The sequence below is a fragment of a genome, unplaced genomic scaffold, assembly GCF_019419815.1.
Source record: "Pyrus x bretschneideri cultivar Hongxiangsu unplaced genomic scaffold, Pyrus_bretschneideri_v1 Contig59, whole genome shotgun sequence".
Lineage (NCBI taxonomy): Eukaryota > Viridiplantae > Streptophyta > Magnoliopsida > Rosales > Rosaceae > Pyrus > Pyrus x bretschneideri.
Window position 1 is genome coordinate 1379447 of NW_025999797.1, and position 17613 is coordinate 1397059.

The 17613-nt window shown below is 37.6% G+C and overlaps 2 protein-coding genes across 2 annotated transcripts; both read right to left on the bottom strand.

The window, feature by feature from the left end:
- Positions 1 to 133: 133 nt before the first annotated feature.
- Positions 134 to 3623, bottom strand: LOC103935245 (PI-PLC X domain-containing protein At5g67130-like). The gene is made up of 9 exons (XM_048571371.1): positions 3350 to 3623; positions 3139 to 3261; positions 2853 to 2990; positions 2543 to 2641; positions 2142 to 2445; positions 1840 to 2060; positions 1666 to 1752; positions 940 to 1389; positions 134 to 423 (listed from the first exon to the last, which is right to left on the bottom strand). The coding sequence occupies exons 1-8, from the start codon at positions 3470 to 3472 to the stop codon at positions 1210 to 1212; spliced, it is 1275 nt and encodes a 424-aa protein (XP_048427328.1). The 5' UTR covers positions 3473 to 3623; the 3' UTR covers positions 134 to 423; positions 940 to 1209.
- A 2097-nt stretch (positions 3624 to 5720) lies between these two features.
- Positions 5721 to 13379, bottom strand: LOC125471197 (histone-lysine N-methyltransferase CLF-like). Its single transcript, XM_048571373.1, is given in 18 exon segments — positions 5721 to 6123; positions 6209 to 6286; positions 6371 to 6499; positions 6577 to 6624; positions 6803 to 6893; positions 7597 to 7728; positions 7929 to 8152; positions 8266 to 8401; positions 8907 to 9616; positions 9712 to 9783; positions 9861 to 9908; positions 9992 to 10110; positions 10113 to 10146; positions 10318 to 10402; positions 10991 to 11152; positions 11945 to 12264; positions 12367 to 12471; positions 13072 to 13379. Coding segments are annotated over 18 exon segments (2748 nt in total). The 5' UTR covers positions 13135 to 13379; the 3' UTR covers positions 5721 to 5931.
- Between the last annotated feature and the right edge of the window lie 4234 nt (positions 13380 to 17613).

Consider the following 17613-nt stretch of genomic DNA (forward strand, 5'->3'; position numbering starts at 1 on the left):
ATTTAGGAATATTATGATGTGGGGCAGAAAACAGAGTATCCAAGGCTAGTCATTTTTCCAACGCTACTCAAATATGAGATAAGAAATCATTTGCAAGCCAAAGGTTAAACTGAATCTGAGTGGTGCATAAAGATAAAGTGGAGAACTAAATCAACCTTCCATTTTTCAAACTACATCTTTCGGAATAACCCTCTGTAAAGGTCTTGAGTCTCTGCAAATAAGAGAATAAAGGAAGACCCAAAGACCAGAAGACCAAAACACCAGATTTTACGCAGGAAAGCGAATAAAACAAGACTTTTAAACTTAAATGTTAGAATACAACAATTAGGAGAACCTAGTATGGGTAATACCAGCACATCTACAAATGCTAAGTCGAACAATCTCCTCTTTATACTACGTACACACCGCTCCCTGACAAAAGACCTGAAAACAGAAAAGAAACGTGTTAGTGCTGGTTACAAAGTGTGAACAAGATGGATGAAACAAAACAAAACAAAAGTGAAGCTAGCTAATTCTGCATAAACTCTTGGACCGGTGGAATCTGTATGAGATCCTGTTTGGTGCCACAGCTACTTCTTTGCATATGATTTTTACCATTTCTACACTATACTTAATTATGAAAACAGCTCAATGCAATGTATGATTGTGAAAAAAGAAACAGCAAATTCCACAATATATGCAAATCGGACCAAAAAAAGATGGACCAAATTTATCTGCAAAATGTTTAATCAACCAAAAGGAGGCATGTCATTCAACCCAAGTGACCTCTTGAAAACCATATGCTTTTATAGGACCGACCAGCCATATTACCAAAGTGAAATGAAGTCGAGATGTGTTATGTGATGTGTACCAAGCTCTTAAGTTAAAAGATGAAACTATAGGATTGTCAAGTCATTCCAATGGCTGAGAACCAGTCATATAAGGAAGAGTACTACATACCTGAACTGATTTCTGGTACATTCTTGGTCCTTCGTGGTAACTATCTACTTCAGATGCCTCTGCAACTCTATAATCCTTGTCCCAATAGAATTATAAAAGATTTTTCTTTACAATCTCGCGTCATTACTCTAGAACCACAGAACCACTCCTTTACCTTCCACTCTACTAGGCAGGGTGTAACGGTTATCACTCTAAACTTTAGTATGACATATTAGAACAACTGCCAGAAGTAACTCACTAATGACCTATCCTAGTATTTAGATGTTGCGGTCATAGCAAAAATCCCATCAACGGAATATAAAACAAGAAGACAATCAAGTGATTTGGAGAATAGAGTATTGAGGCAGATCTTGAAAACTGAACAGAGCCAGTAAAGCTTCCTGCATTGTTGGTCACTGGATTTCTAGTTGGTACAGAAATGTTCTTGCAAGATCCAGAAGGTGCTCCAGCCTGCGAAAATCCAACAGTAGAGTGTTTTACAGTTTTCCTTTCTACGAAAATTGGTGTGTCATCACAAGGGTATAGGTAAAATCAGTAGAAGTACCCTAAAGTTTTAGACAGATCCGGAAATGTTTGAAAATTTGGTGAAACTTTTGGATTATTGTTAAGGTTGGACAAAGTAGGACTCATGGCACCAGCTTTTGACCGCTGATTTGGATCATAAAAAGCAATAAAGAAGTTCATAACTAACAAAAATGAATGTGGAAACAAGTTACACAAACACACCTGGCAGGCACTGACAGTACTACACCCGCAAAGCACTGGGCCATTCATTCTATCAACAGCATCAAACACACCTCCTCCATCACTCCTCTGCATGGATATCATTTTATGCTTAGTTAAAATGCCTAATTGGATGATGTTTAGTATTTGCTTCTTCCCTAGCTAAGATTTCCATACCATATAAAAGTTGACTGCCAAAAAATTTGGCATCACCCCTGCAGCTTTATAACAGGTACCAACCATCTGCTCAAGTGGAGTTGAATGCTCTTTGCAAGCTTCAGCTTCAACTGGATATGTTGGAAAATAATTTTGAAAGAAAAGAGATGCACTTTTTGAATTCAGAGGCTTTGATTCTTTTCTCTTGGGGCATGAGCCCGGTCTTACCCCAGGATCTCCAGCTGAAATCCAGTAAACAACAGGCTATTAACTATAAAATTCAAATATAATTTGAAGCACTACGATATTTCATTTATAAGTACCTTCGTTTTCCACCATGTACTTCCACTGGTAAGCTACTCCTTCCTGTGCTTCCTTTGAAGCGTCAGAGGTAAAAACAAGAAGCCGATGATTCTCTTGCACCATCTCAGTAACTGTGGGCCACTCTTCACCCTTTATTGGCATTTTTGCAGCAGGAAACCAATACTTGTCTAACCCAGCATTGGTAAACAATGTTGTTAAACCTTTTGGAGTTTTCACATAGTCCTCGATAATAATGGTCACAATCTCTGTTGGGTTCTGACTTAGAAATGTTTCCACTTCCTTCAAAGTGTTAATTGCAGGTTGCTGAGAAAAATCCAATGGACACATCATAAACAACCTCGCAAAACTATAACCATTCACATATTAAGTCTTAAAACTGATAAGGTGGAAGAGAGATTACAAATGCAGTGAAGTTGTAACATTGCCCCTTGAAGGAATGGCAAAGCCAGATATCATTCTCGAAATCGTACATATCCAACATCAACCCCCTCACTCCATTCTAAAAACAATATCGCATAAATTAATACACATAACGAATAATTAATGAATAAAAGAAGCAGACAGTTACATTCTAATCTTAGATTCCAAGAAACAAAGTTAAAGAAAGGAATGACATTCCAAACGTATCTGTTCTCAGTGGCTTGATCATTTCGTTTTTTCATTATCAAGAATATACCGAAAATGGCATAGTTAAAAGGTAAGGCACATACCCTCAACTGGTTAGTAACAGTGTCCTCTTGGTTGTAAAATGTGAGTCTCTGAACACCGGCCACGGGAGGCGCATCAACGATGCTGAAAGAATTATGAGTCACCAACCATGTGTACTTGTTGAATGGCAACCCATTAATCTAAAACACCAAGACATTTAAAAAAACAGCATAAACCCATCATCAAATTCACAAAAATCCAAAGTGGGCAGCCATTAATTTCTTGAATTTACCTCAAAATACCACAAACCCATAAAAAAGTTACAAATTTTAAATCGAAAATGCTCACAATTGAAGTGGGAACGATTGCTTGGCCTCTAGTGCACACGGGCTGGTTCCTACCGGAAGCAGGGCAGTTGCCACAGTAAAGACCCGGCCCGCAGTCCGTCGCCGCCGCACAAGCTTCTAAAACCTGTAAAAGATCTACATTTCAGCTCAAATTCCGAGAAAAAAATATGAGATTGTGCAGATCGTTGAGGGAGGGGGAGAGAGAGAGAAACCTGGCAATTGCCGTTGGAGCAAGCAGTGGTGCTGGTGGCCAAGAATGAGAAGAGTAGCAGGAAGAGGAGGCCCGTGGACGGGGCTATGCATAAGCCGCCGTGATCCGCCGAGCACGGTGGCATGGCAGCTTGTGGTTATGCAGAGAGCTCCAAAAATCCACCGCCCAGAGAGAGAGGGAGGGAGGGAGTGAGGGAAATCTCGGAGAGAAAGCAAAAGAGAGAATTTTTACTCTAGAGAGGGGAGAGGGAAGAGGGATACTGACTGTGACAAGTTTTTGTGTCTTAAAACGCGGGCTTTGTCACCTTTCATTTTCTGCTTTTATTTTATGGATTGAAGCGCCTCATTTTGTCCACACATTTTTTACTAATTACATGTCATTTGATCTTAAATCGTCGGATATAATAAACTAAAGAAGAACGATGATTAAAAATGAATCAATCTTCCAACTTAAAAGAAAATTAGCCCTTATATCTTCACTTCAACCGCACATTTGAATCATATTTTCAAACAAGGCATTGACTCTTGAGGGATTGACAACGACGCAATAAACAATATAAATTAATTCAAAACAAGCAACAACCAAAAAAACAATAAGTAACAAGCAACACGCAACAAGCAACAAGCAACAAGAATAGGAAGTAATGAAGTGCGAAGGAAAAAACACCTCTTCTTTGTCCCACACTTACTTTTATCTTTGTCCATCAAATTTAATAAATCGATTAAAAACGAGGAATTGTGAGTGATTATAAACAGCGGGTGTTTACATTTTTATTAAGTTATGTTTTTGGTGGTTTGTCTTGTAAGGGTTTTTGGAATTTTGCCCCCCCAATAAGTTACATTTTAATGCCCCTCACATGGTGGGGTAGGGGGTAGGGGGTAGGGGGTTCGTTCTGCTTCAGTGCTTCTGGCCAGCAACTTCAACTGTAGCCTGTAGGGCAGGGCACTCGGTCTGGCGTCATGCAATTCTGTATGAAGGCTTGTTTGTGGCTCATGCTTTCTAATAAGAAACATACTTCTAACTTCAATAATGTAATGTGGTTAGCTTGGTTTGTTAATGCGTCCTGGTTGTTGTTTCATACAAGTTTTGGGCAGAGCCGGTTTGGCAACGCTATATCTTTCTAAGAATGATACTTTGATTTCAATTAGTTTGTAATTTAGTTGGTTAATAGCGTTTGCACGTGCATTTGAGGTCTCATGTTCAATCCCTTTTTCTCCGTAATTTCAAAGAATTGTAGTGCAAATTGTGCTATGGTTTGTCATTAAGAAAAATAAGGATATTTAATATAATCTAAACTACAAAAAAGAGATTCAAACTCTATTATTAAACGATACTTTCCAAATTATAGAGATAAAAATTCAAAGCTGGGTATATAGGGAAATCATACTCACTCTCAAGTCTCTAACCCCATGTGGTTGTGTTTATGTGTGCTATTTGACATTACTTTTAAAATAAGTAAAATTTTTTGCATATAACCAAATCACTTACTGAATTATAGGGGTGGGCACGGTGCAGTTCGGTGCGGTTCCACCCCTAAACTGGAACCGGAACCGAAATATATTAACGGTTCGATTCGGTGCGGTTCCACTTAAATTTATTACTAGAACATTACGGTTCGGTCTACACCGGTTCCGATTCGGTTCTTGCCGGTTTACGGTTCCTAATATTAAATTATTTGAACACCAAATCATTATGCATTCAAATACATCTTCTAAAACTGATTACATAAAGTTGCATACAACACATCTTTTTTAATGCAAATGTCTTTGGTAGTGGCACCAAGTCAACAAAAAGAGACAACTAAAATACATATGCACTGGTCAATCAGTCAACAAACAAAAAAATGATGAAGCAAATTGCAGGTTTTCAGACTTCAAAGAGCAAGCAAGAAGCAACAGCTCCTGTACACAATTTTTCAACCTATTATACCATGACATGTGTGTGTGTATATAATTTATTTATTTATTATTAATAAAACGGTTCGGTTCGGTTCGGCCGGTTCTTGGTCATTCGAAACCGGAACCGGAACCGGTTTGAACGGTTCGGTTCGGTTTTTCACTCAAAGTTGACTTTTCCGGTCAACACGGTTTTTTTCGGTTTTTTTCTTACGGTTCGATGCGGTTTTGCGGTTTGACGGTTTTTATGCCCACCCCTACTGAATTATATAAAAGTCTTTTTAGAATTCCTTTCGAAATGACAAAAAATGTTTTCTAACTATAAAAAAAGCTTTTGACCGCATTGGACAGAAAAGTAAAAGTACTTGGTCGGAGAAGCACATTTTGGAAAAGCTCGTGCAGGATTATTTCTCAAGAAGCCACTGCCAAGTATTTTATTAAGAAGCACTTAGATTTTCAGTGGAATTTTCAAACATGTTTCTAGTAAAATAAAATTAGCTTTAGGAATAAACATGAATTGTTAGAAAATATTAATCAGTGTCTGTTTTGAGAAGGCAATGGCCTCTCTCTCCAACAAAATGACGAAGAATACATCTCTGTGGTCAATGAGAACGATGCATCTTCTCTAACTCTAAAAGAATGGCCAAAGAAAGAATCGTAAATCTAAAGATTCAAATTAATCTTCGGGTTAAGCAAGCTTCTTTGCACGACCACTTGAAGGAGCACCGTCGTCCTTTTTTGACCCCGATGCCTCGGGCTTCCGAGCCCAAGCGGGAGCTCTGTCCGGCTCATAGCGATAATCATAGAAAAGTTCCTCTCCTGCAGCAATTCGTTCCTTGGCAAATATGCCCACCCTGTGATCTCCGGCGACCATAATGACCTGCCATGGAAGGGTTTACTGTTGAATCCAAAATGTTTTCAAAGGGTAAAAAATAACGAAAAAAGGATGTCAAAAGGGTATATACCTTCGCATAGCAATTTGGATCTGGAGAGTGGTTGGCAAACTTCAGTTTGTCACCCTTCCGATACGCATCAAGGACAAACTGTACAAAACAAATGCTTATTCACGGCAGTATAAGATAAGAGGTTAGATATGACATGGAATTCCAAGGTGTCGATATACATGCCTGATCGTTCAGATTAAAGAGAAATGATGAATTTTCACGGTCATATATTTTTCCACGCTTATCTGCTTCGCGATGTGAGATCAACTCCCCAGTATACTCACCAAGGTATTCATGTTTGGCGACACTATTCTGGAGGGTGGCAAGGAAAATTAGCTAGAAGCATAAGGAGAAACGATCACCAGACATCATAAAAAATTTGGACATACCTTTAAGAAAGCACCCCAGCCAGATACGTCAGACCTTCCAAGTAAGACCTGAACATAAATGAGGATACAAGCAGTCATTACTAGAAGACTTCATATTAGGACGCTAGCTTCCAACAACTTTACCAACTCGTCAAGTAAATTTTTAGCATAAACGCTACCTTTTGACCATGCATCTACAGAAGGAAGGAATAAGAAGAAATGTAACGGTAAAGTGAAGTGTGGTTACCCTTTGTTGTTGTTTCAGAAGAAGCTTCATATTTCTACACTCATAATTGTCACCTCTTTGGCTTGGAACCCCAAGGGTACCATCTCCACAACTGCAAAATGACATTTGACAGCCCCTTACTGTTGAAAGTTGACCAGAGCGAAAAAGCAGCAAACATTTATATTTATACAAGTAAAACACAAACTTCAAACTTATTTTCCCGAAAAACAAAAGGTATGAATACCCTTATTTCTAAGTCAGATAGCACCTACTGCTCCCACCTTCATATATTCCATATACATCAGCCTACAAAAAACTATATTTTCCACACCCTATGTACACTTGTAACATAACATGCAAACGGCTTATTTTGCCAAGCCATTCTGACTTAATAAAATTTCAAGCCATTTCATCATACTACAAATGTCAAAAACTAATTCATACAGTAGAGAATGAGCATTCATCAGGCAATCACCAGATTGTGGAATATACAATCTTTAAGTGATTAATTAAATTTGCAATCACTTAATTGCGACTGCCCGATTGAAAATGTGAAAATGGTGTAGATATACAAACCCATAGCTTAGGCACAGAAAATTAAAATGTGTTACTAATTTAGACAGAAAATGAAAAATGGCTAAGTTGAGTGTGCTCAACTCTAAAAGTTAATATAGGATAAATCCAATCACAATGAAGCCTGAACTGTCTGAAGCACATTGAGAATGCCATACAACGTAGTCCAAACCTGTTACAAAGTGATATGAAAAGATTTTCCACCAAAGAAAAAGAAAACATAGTAACAGTTATGAGCTCACCTAACCCAGCAATTCCGACAAACATCTGGATCGCATTCCCTGTCTGCAGCAAAACAAGGACACTGACGGCTTCGGCATTGACTTTTAGCACAATGACAACCTCTAAATCTATTCTTGCAAGTCTTTGGACACCTAGACAATTAAGTTGTGTTTTGAATTATCATTGGAAAAGCCAAAAAACTCGATGGACATTAACTAAAGAAACAATTAAAATCTATGAACTAATTGGCCAAATTGATGAGGTCAGCTGCAGATCAAGAGAAAATTAAACAAAAGACGTTGAGGTATCCATTCTTTTTCAGAAATATAATTATCAGAAAATAGAAGCTCACCCACAGTACTTCTCGCAACAAGTCCCATTTTGTAGACAAGAACACTGCTTTCCACAAGCTGTTTGGCAAGTACATGGATTATACTGCCTGCAAGGCTGATCTTTTCTCTCAGTAATTCGTTTCCGGATTGAGTGGTAAGCAGCAGATTTCCAAGTATACTTCAAACGACGAACTCTACCCCTTCTACGTAAAAATTTTGATCTCCTTCTTGCTTCATTATTACCCTAAAGTTTGTTTCAATTTAGACAAAATATAATCACTTGTTAGGGCAGGGAGGGTCCTGTCATAACCATATAAGCCTATATAAAATATAAACTATAAATCCATTAAAGTCAACCTTGGAATACCCTTCAACAAGGGAGTTTGCAGCATCACCTGCTTGGCAGGACATCTTACTCTCTGAGTAATTCATATACTGAAAAACCTCCCAACACGTTTTCATACCATTTAAAAGGTTCCTTGCTATTAAGCAGCTGTGATAAGAAACCCATTATAAGATGGAAACAGAAGTAAGTACCTTAAGTAATTAATAAATCTAAAAGGATATCCAGACCTATAGATGCAGTGCAAATCAAGTATTTAAAAGGAAACTCTCTACCACTGGCACAGTTGCACCTCATATTTCAAGAATGGATATTCTTAACCAAATTATAAAAGTACAGAAAAACTTACAAAATACTGTATCCACCTTAGGAACTTCCCAAGACAGTACAATAGATTGATTACAAAACTATAGGATGCTCTACATTACAAAGTCGAGACATAGCCATGTCAAAACAAAAAATTATGGCATATACACGTGAACTCTTTTCTTTACTTTTTATTTTGGGGAGGGTGGTGGTATTGTGTGTGTGCGGCTGCTCTTTTTGCAGATAATTTTACATGTATCTAAATAATACCCAACATCACTACTAATAGATAATTACATACAGAACAGGAAAGAAAATCAACTAGAGAAAACACATTACATCCACTGACCTGTTGCTGCCAAATATCTCTATGCCTTTCTCAAAAAGGCCCTTCTCAATAGTTTTCCATGTTTTATCATCACTTAATTCTTGTTTATATATGTTTTCATCAACACATTCTTCTCTCCTCAAAATGTCATCACTACTTGTAGCAGGTGGATCAGCAATCATCTCATCCGGTACACCATCAGGAGATTCACCCTGAACAACTTTGTTGCTGCCCTTAGCAGGTGATTCCCGCCTCCTAAACCCTCCACTGGTAGAAGATTTCAGATTCTTTTGTGAAGAAGAACTAGTGTCTTCATTATCCTTGCATGAATTAGATCTAAGCTTCATATCACTTGAACAGAGCCCAGCATTAACAATGGAATCGGAATCAGAAATCACCATTTTCTTCTGCCTCTTCTGCATGCAAACTAGAACACGCTCTGCAACTCTCTTGCTATTCCTCTTACGAATTCCACTTTTTCCTGCTAGCTTAGTCTTTGTGGGTGATTGATGATGGTTATCACTATCCTGCCTGGATCCATTCTCTGAATCACTGCTTTCTGAGATGTTTTTTGCATTAGATGAAGCACTTTCACTTTGCCCAGACTTTGCCTTCTTTCTAGAAGATTTCTTTCTCGTTGATATTTGAGCACTAGCACCATCCAATGATGTGACCTTTTTTTCTTCAAGATCACCAGAGCTCACTCTAGCAATTCTTTCAGACTTCAGTACCTAAAATGAGACAATTTGAAACCACAAAATCACTTTTTGCCAATTCTTTACAAAATTCCCAGCTACACAGCACAGATCACATTCATGACACATACTGATCTATAGCAATTCGGACCGCATGATACTTTTTCGTCATCTGGGGGACTCCACGGAGGTTGTTTCTCAACCTGACAATTTTTTTTTATCAGCGTAGGATATAAAAGTCTGGTGTCACAGTCAGGACAGCTATTAAAAAATTACTTACAGGAAAGACAAGATCCTGTGAACATCCATGTAATCTGCAATCAAATACCTGCCAAAACGAACAATCGTGGAACAGAGTTAGAAAAGATAACCCAACAAACATACAAGTAAACTTAGAAAAAGAACACTTACTAGGCAGCGACGACAAAATAGGTTGTCAAATGAATCCAGAGCTGCATCCAGATCTTTATCAATAAAAGAATTCCCAATTTGTGAAATGTCTTCAGTATCCCTGTTCTTACAACCCCCAAAGCCTCCTCTTCCTTTATGAGAGCATCATATCTTGCCTGTATAAGACGTTTGATGGAGTTTCATATCTCTGTAAAGCCAGCACAAAGCAAATGGGAAACGGCTGGACCAAAGCTTACACTGACTGGTTTTTATCATGTTATACATTGGACAGAAGCATGGCAGAATGGCAAGTATTCCTGCAAAATAGAAAAATGAAACTACCATACCTTGACTTCAGATGGACTTCTAGAGAAACACTGTGCTAATGACTCCAGCAATGGATCAGGGAAGCCAACTTCTTTTATAGCCGAGCTGGTAAATTCAATGAAATGACCAGAGAACAATTACTTCACCTTTCTTACGGTGTATAAGCACATACAATTTCAAAATTGAGATTCTCCGTATGTTTTAAGGAAAAAAAAAAATATATCAAACTGAAATTATTATGTCAAGATGAGCACCTAGGTCTTGGACAAATATTATGGCAATAGAGGACTGAATATAAAGGTCAGTTTAGTTCACATTAATATATTTTCTGCATAATGAAAACAAAAATAAAATAATAATTTGATTAACTCAACTGTACCCAGTACAAAACTGGACTTTTGTTTCTCCCTTCCCTGTTGTATATTCAAAATTGACCAAGCTATTATAAAACCGTGTCCATCCCAGAAATGAGAGAGTGGCAGGTACTAACAAATTTAACTCTTCCGCTAAAGCTAAGGACTATAACCATAAACTAGGTTAGGGAAAGCCACTTGAGATGGTATTATTGGCTAAGACAAAATATCTAAGATTAGATGTTGATGAGAACTTAGATATGTACCTATACTTTATTAGGCCTGCAACAAAAGGAAATAAATCATAGTTTATAACATTAGTTAACATGGTTATACCAACCGAAGTATAAAGTCTTCAGATTCAACAAAATCCCTTTTTTCCTCTTCTTCATCAGCTGCTTCCTCCTCACTATCACTACATATAAGAGCTTCACCTCCATTTTGATCATAATAAATTCTTCTTCGACCTACCACTGACTGATCTTCTGTCATTCTTTGGTTTCTGCAACAAATGTCAAACAAGACAAAACAATGATATCACTAACAGGAACAAATGAAATGAAACGGAAAAATAGGCAGCCAGATTACATGGCATGAGATTCACAGTACTGAACAAAAATATAAACCAACAACTCAAAGAGGCCACATCCAACAAACAGTAGAAATCAGTAACTGCATGTTACCAAATTCAATTAATAGCGCAAGAAAAGATGACACAAAAGTCAAACGTGCAAATGATATATATTTGAAGCAGTAATTGATTGATGTTGATGATGCAATGATCTGTAAAAATTGCATGATCTAATTGGAAACAAGGGAGAACAAGAAGGAAAAGAGACCAATAAATACAATGAATCTTATCTTGCAGCACTTATACCAAAAGGTTCAAGACATAGTAGTATATTTTTTCTCTTGTCAGGAGTATTTAATCTATTTCAACCAGTCAGTGTTATCAGTGTTATTCAATAAAATGTACATACAATATTCCCATTGTACAGAAAAAGAGAATGACGAATGAAACTGATTCCCATTGTACTGATTCCATTCTGTTTTCTATCTCTTTCCGTGAACATAGATTAAACTATACAAGATACTTGCAACTAGCTGACGCTTTGTAGAAGGACCTCAAATTTCATTAATAAACTTATAAATTGAATCTTTTTTGTGTTCCAGAATGTAAAACAATTCCACTTCACACAAGCGAACAAGGACATGGAGTGATATGCAACACAAGAACATAATTCAAGTTGAAGTATATGGGTCATCAAAAGTATAGACCATGTGCAGGCTGAACCTGTCCAAAAATATCCATGTAGTATAAGGAGGTAGTCTTTTAACTTCCGGAAGCTTGATAGGACGAACAGAACTCTTGACTGCTACATTAGATTCAAGTAGAACTGCTGTGGACCCATGACCATCTTCTTGAGAGCTATCGTTGCTCCCATTGCTCAATTCAATTCCATTTTGCAAGGCAAACGCATCTTTTTGCCTCTTTGTCAATAGATCTGAACTTCTACCAGCATCAATTAACCTACTACTTGCTCTTTCAGTTGACAGTGCATACATGTTGTTGGTGACACCAGCCAACTTATGCCTGTTTTCCTCCATTCTTTTCTGCAATGAAAAAATACTTAGTATTATGAGACAAAAACGTGATATGATCCTCTAGTTTTCTGTATCAATACAATAATTGCCATAAGATCTGCGAGGATGTACCTTTATAGAAGTAGCCCGGTTAAAAACAACTTGCTTCTTTAGATTTTCTATGAGCAATGAAATCTCCTTCCGGGTTACATCCATGTTTTCTTGTGATCTCATCATCTGTAAAAGTAAAAGATAAGTTTAATCGAACATAAAAACACAAAATTATAAAATACCCAGACAAAAAAGTAGAAAATAATTAAGCAAGTAAAAGTCAGAGTGGAGTTGAATGAACACAAAATGAAGTGGTTCCAAGAGCGGGTAGCACTCTCTATCAACAATTTGAGCACAAAAAGCTATAACCAACCTTTCTATTGTAATAGGTCCAGAACCCTCGATCAGCGAAACAATTTTCACAATTTTATCTCTTCCTAAGTTGAAAGACATTCGTCAAAACTACATGGTAAATTATCCAAAACATAGATAGCATCATCAAAATTGGCACTTAAAAATCTAAGCAAGCAGAAGTTAAACGAGCAATGCTGCTATATCTCTCTCCATATCAACCCACATTGGTAAAATTCATACATAAATGCCCTTATATTGTATGCATACTGAATGTATATAAATATAAAAGAACAAATATATGTATATGTACAGGCACACACATTGACCAATTTAAACCCAACATAAGACCTTCCATGAATGACAAGAATTTAAGCTGAGTTTTCATTGATTTACATAGAGAAAGAGATCGAGAGAAGAGCCGAAGAATTATACCGGCGGGTCGTCGTGAAGCTCCGATCTATTGGCAGAAGCGGAAGGCGAAGCCTTCGACGCCATTGTAGGCGGCGAAGCTGGGGGAGGTTAATCCGGCCGGAAACTCAATTTTCGTTCGTATCGGATCCGATTCGTACAGAGGCAGTCCTGTGACGAACTGTAAGGTAGGGTTTGGGAGAGAGGATTTTGGCGGGTCGGGCTTGAAACCCTAATCACGTCTCAAGTTGGGAGGGGCCTACGGAGGATTTTTGGCCGTTTTAGAGGAGACGTATTTCTTTTCTTTTCTTTATAAAAACAAAACCATGAATGAGTGTATTCTTTTTTGTTGTGCTTTTTTTATAGGTTGGAAATTGTTATAAGCGTTTTTGGTAGTGTTTGTATTGTGTGTTTGTTTAAATGGTCAGCGTGAAATCGGAAGAAAAGTTGGATCAATGGGGGGAAAAGGTACAGTCATCGTCTATTTTGAATTGTCTGATGAGACACTAGCCCTTCGTCATGGAGAATTTTTACAGTGAGTTGGAAACACGATTCGGTACAACAATTATCATAATGTAATTGATTGAATATTTTTTTTTTCAAATGTTCAACTAATTGTAATTTTACACTTGATGTACTGAATTGTATTGCCGGCACACCGAAAAATCTCACCTTGACATGCACTCACATATGCTTCGACGATAATATGTTTGGACAAGGGATATGCAAGAAATTTTTTTAGGTTAAATGAACTAGAAATACACTTCAAAATATTAAATTGAGTCTTTTATCCATTGCTAAATTTATGGCTGATAATAATGTTGTCATTTATTTCTTTTCTAAGTTTTATCGTGCACAAATGTTTATTTATTTATTTATTTTCGAAGTACCATATAGCTTGGTTATATAGAGCAATGAAGCCAAAAAGGGATGATACCATGTAGAAAAATAGAAGTAGATAGTAGGGGAAATGATAACAAAGAGTGAGATTGGTGGAAATGGAAAGGGGACCAGATCCCTTTCTTTTAATCCATCAAATCAGGGAATTCATGCCATTGAAATTTGATCAAATGGCTACAAACAGGAGTTCCATTTAAAAGTTATAATAACTTCAGTCATTAGATTAAATTTCAACGACACGAATTTCCTAATTTGATGAATTAAGAGGAATGAATCCGGAAAGGATGCCTTTTCGGTGGAAATGATCATTTTCCATTCATTATCATATACATATTTATACTACATTGACAACAAGAGTCCTACGTATTGTAGAGTTTTTTTTTGAAAATATTCGTCACCTTACAATATTAAAATTTGAATAAAACAATAACAAACTAATCTTTCATTTTTTTTTAACAAACGATATTATGTGCAAAGCGGGAGAGTGGCTAAGCCTCACAATGGATTAACAATAATGTGGTTCAAATTCGCTTTTGACGAGAATCGAACCTAAGACTTATTACTTATAAGTGATGAGTAATATCACAAGACCATAATACGTGACTTTCACTTAAGCATTGACTCGTTTAAGAACCACCTTACCGCCTTAGTCAGCGGGAAAAATGAGGCCTGAACCCTTCTAAAAAATTACCCTAAAAAGAAAAACATGCAAAATGATGGTCGTTAATTAAAAACAAAGTATAAAATTCATCATCGTAAAACCATTGTATAACACCATTGGATAACATGCGCCAGTGGGGTAGTATTTCCACTCTCATTTTCTCCTTCCACGCAACGAAAATCATTTTGCGACATTGAAATCATTCGATCACTCTACTACTACACTACATAGGGAAAGACAAAAAGTTAGACTCTCAAGTTGAGTTGTTTTAAGCAACAACTCGTTTGCTTGGACTCTAGAAATTACCAAGCACAATTGAAGATTACAATCAAAATTAAAAGCATAGGTTATGTGAGCATAGCTTGCATGAACTCTGCATCTCCTGCCATAGCTCGTATAGTCTCTGGCCAAAGGCAACATTCAAAATTGATACTACCTTCTTCAGGCCCAGGAAACACCGTTAACTTCCCAACCTTTCTTTCTTGAGTTCTGCTTCGCACAACAACCGACCTTCCCCACCCAAAATCATTACCATACACATTGAACCGCGGCGAGCATCCTGTAAGCAAATCAAGAGTTGCTGGATCTCTTTGTGGTTTTGAAAGAAACGTAGGAGCTTTTACCCAATCCTCCATGTACTTCCTAGCTTCTTTAGCCTTCAGCGAACCAATTTTTGTTTATTAGGAAGGCTGCCTACACTAGTCCATGTCGTTCTCGCTCCCCAATGTTAACTACATTGCAATGGTTGGGAATTGAAAGGAAAATCAAGAAGAAAGATGAAGAGAAGAAAGATGAACACAAAGAGTTTTAGAGAGAGATATATTTAGAGAGAGAAATATGCTTTTGTATTAATTGATAGAATGAAGGTTACACAACTGTTTTTATAAGAGAAAGCCTAACTAATCTAACCAACTTACTAACTGTATTGCTACCTTGTATACTTAATACTCCCCCTCAATCTCAACTAGGGAAACCCAATTTGAGATTGGAAGAACATCTACAATCATTGAACACAATGTTGAACCATCTGCAATCTTGCAATCCCACAGCAAAGTCTTATGAGCAACTCTATTGACACACCAAATTCCTTATCGAAAACCTTGGTCCTGCCTACCACAACCACTTACAAAGCAGCAACCCTATCTGCGAACTTATCAACCTAGGCTATGACTCCAGTAATTGCATGAGAATCTTTTGACAACACATTGCTTTTGCCTTCAACCTGTCCATCATTGTTTAGCATCTCTTTGCTATTGACTCCAACTTCTCCAGCATTGATTGGCATCACTAAACTGCGCAATTTCATATTGGTTCTTTCCAAAGAATTTCAGCCCCTCAAACTGATTTCTACACCGCTGTAGCTACCGTTTTCTTCACGATAAGGTTTCCAATATTTCACAATCAACATTCCTAGAAGACCTTCAATTTTCACAGATTCCACTGTATTTTCAGACATTGTGATTACTCTGACCAAATCCTTCTTCGTTCACAATCGAGAATGATCAAACAACAAGCTTTACAATCACAGAAATCAAGAAACACAACCTTCTTCGGTAATCGGCCTTCAATGAAGAAAGGGAACAAGAACTGCACTCCGGCAATCGGCCTTAATGGAGTTGCACATAATAACAACAAACAAAACTTTTCAAGAACGTTACTCTGGTTATCGGCCTTTAAGGAGTAACACACAATATCTGAGACAAAACTTTTCACTCCGGCTATTAGCTTTATGTAGGAAACAAATTGCATTTAACACACTCTTGGCAATCAGCCTTTTTTGAGTGCATAAATCTCAAACAACCAAGAACTAATCACGCAACAGAAAGGAATGGCTATTGGCCTTTGTATTCCTTCAACAATCTCGCAGAAAATGGCTATCGGCCTTAACAGATAAACTTGCATACAAGAAACCCTATCGAAGAAAATAAATTTTCACTGCGACATTTAAGCAAACAGACAGAGTGCAGAATTTAGTAGCAAAGCCTGAGACTCGAGCTTCCAAGCTTGGCATTTCGTCAAACACTTGGGCTACACATAGGTCTAAACGTTCTTCTATACCAGAGAACAGAGCACAGATCCAAATCACAGAAAATATAATTCAGAAAGCTGCACCACCAAGATGAATGAAGAAGCAGATAATCAATAGTGCAAAGAAAGCAAACTTTGTTCTCAGTCACATCTTGTTTTCAAGCACCAAGAAATCAAAAGATCGACGGTGGAGCGAGACCTTTCAACTTTGATCGATGAGACCAGAGAAGTTCTCAAATCAATGGCCAAAAACATGTATAGTCTGAGCACACAAACATTGCAGCATGTATGTTGCCACACTTTGCAGATGTCATATGCCACCATCATCTGATTATTTGAGCTTGATTCTATAATCTCGAACCATGATTGCGGAGGTTCTTTCACAGCCCAACGGTGTCAAGCAGTCGAGAATTCGACCCCTACAACTCCGGCTTTGACCAAATCCTTGACGTCACCGACAACCTACTCGCCGCCAACCGCCAAAACCCACTTGATTGGTACACCGTTCTTCAAATATCTCGACCCAGATCCGCAAACCCAAGTCTCATTCGGACCCAGTTCGCAAACCCAGCAAGAATCGGAAAAAAAATCAAAATCAATGGTGTGAGCCGGGTGGCTTTGATACCATGTTAACTACATTGCAATGGTTGGGAATTGAAAGGAAAATCAAGAAGAAAGATGAAGAGAAGAAAGATGAACACAGAGAGTTTTAGAGAGAGAGATTTAGAGAGAGAAATATGCTTTTGTATTAATTGATAGAATAAAGGTTACACAACTGTTTTTATAAGAGAAAGCTTAACTATTCTAACCAACTTACTAACTGTATTGCTACCTTGTATACTTAATACCCAGCGGTGCACTTCACAATAAGGCCCAGAGCCCCATTCCCGATGTACTCTTTTGGCAATGGTGAGTCCATTCTTTGCCGCACTCCCACTGCAATCCGGTAGCTAACTTCTTGATCTGGGTTCAGATTT

Bases quoted from the DNA above. Each gene is read 5' to 3' on its own strand.
- LOC103935245 (XM_048571371.1), bottom strand. From the start codon at position 3,472: ATGCCACCGTGCTCGGCGGATCACGGCGGCTTATGCATAGCCCCGTCC. The intron at 2,991-3,138 runs GTGAGCATTTTC...TTGGTGTTTTAG, and splicing joins CAATCGTTCCCACTTCAATT to ATTAATGGGTTGCCATTCAA. The intron at 2,061-2,141 runs GTACTTATAAAT...ACTGGATTTCAG, and splicing joins GTACATGGTGGAAAACGAAG to CTGGAGATCCTGGGGTAAGA.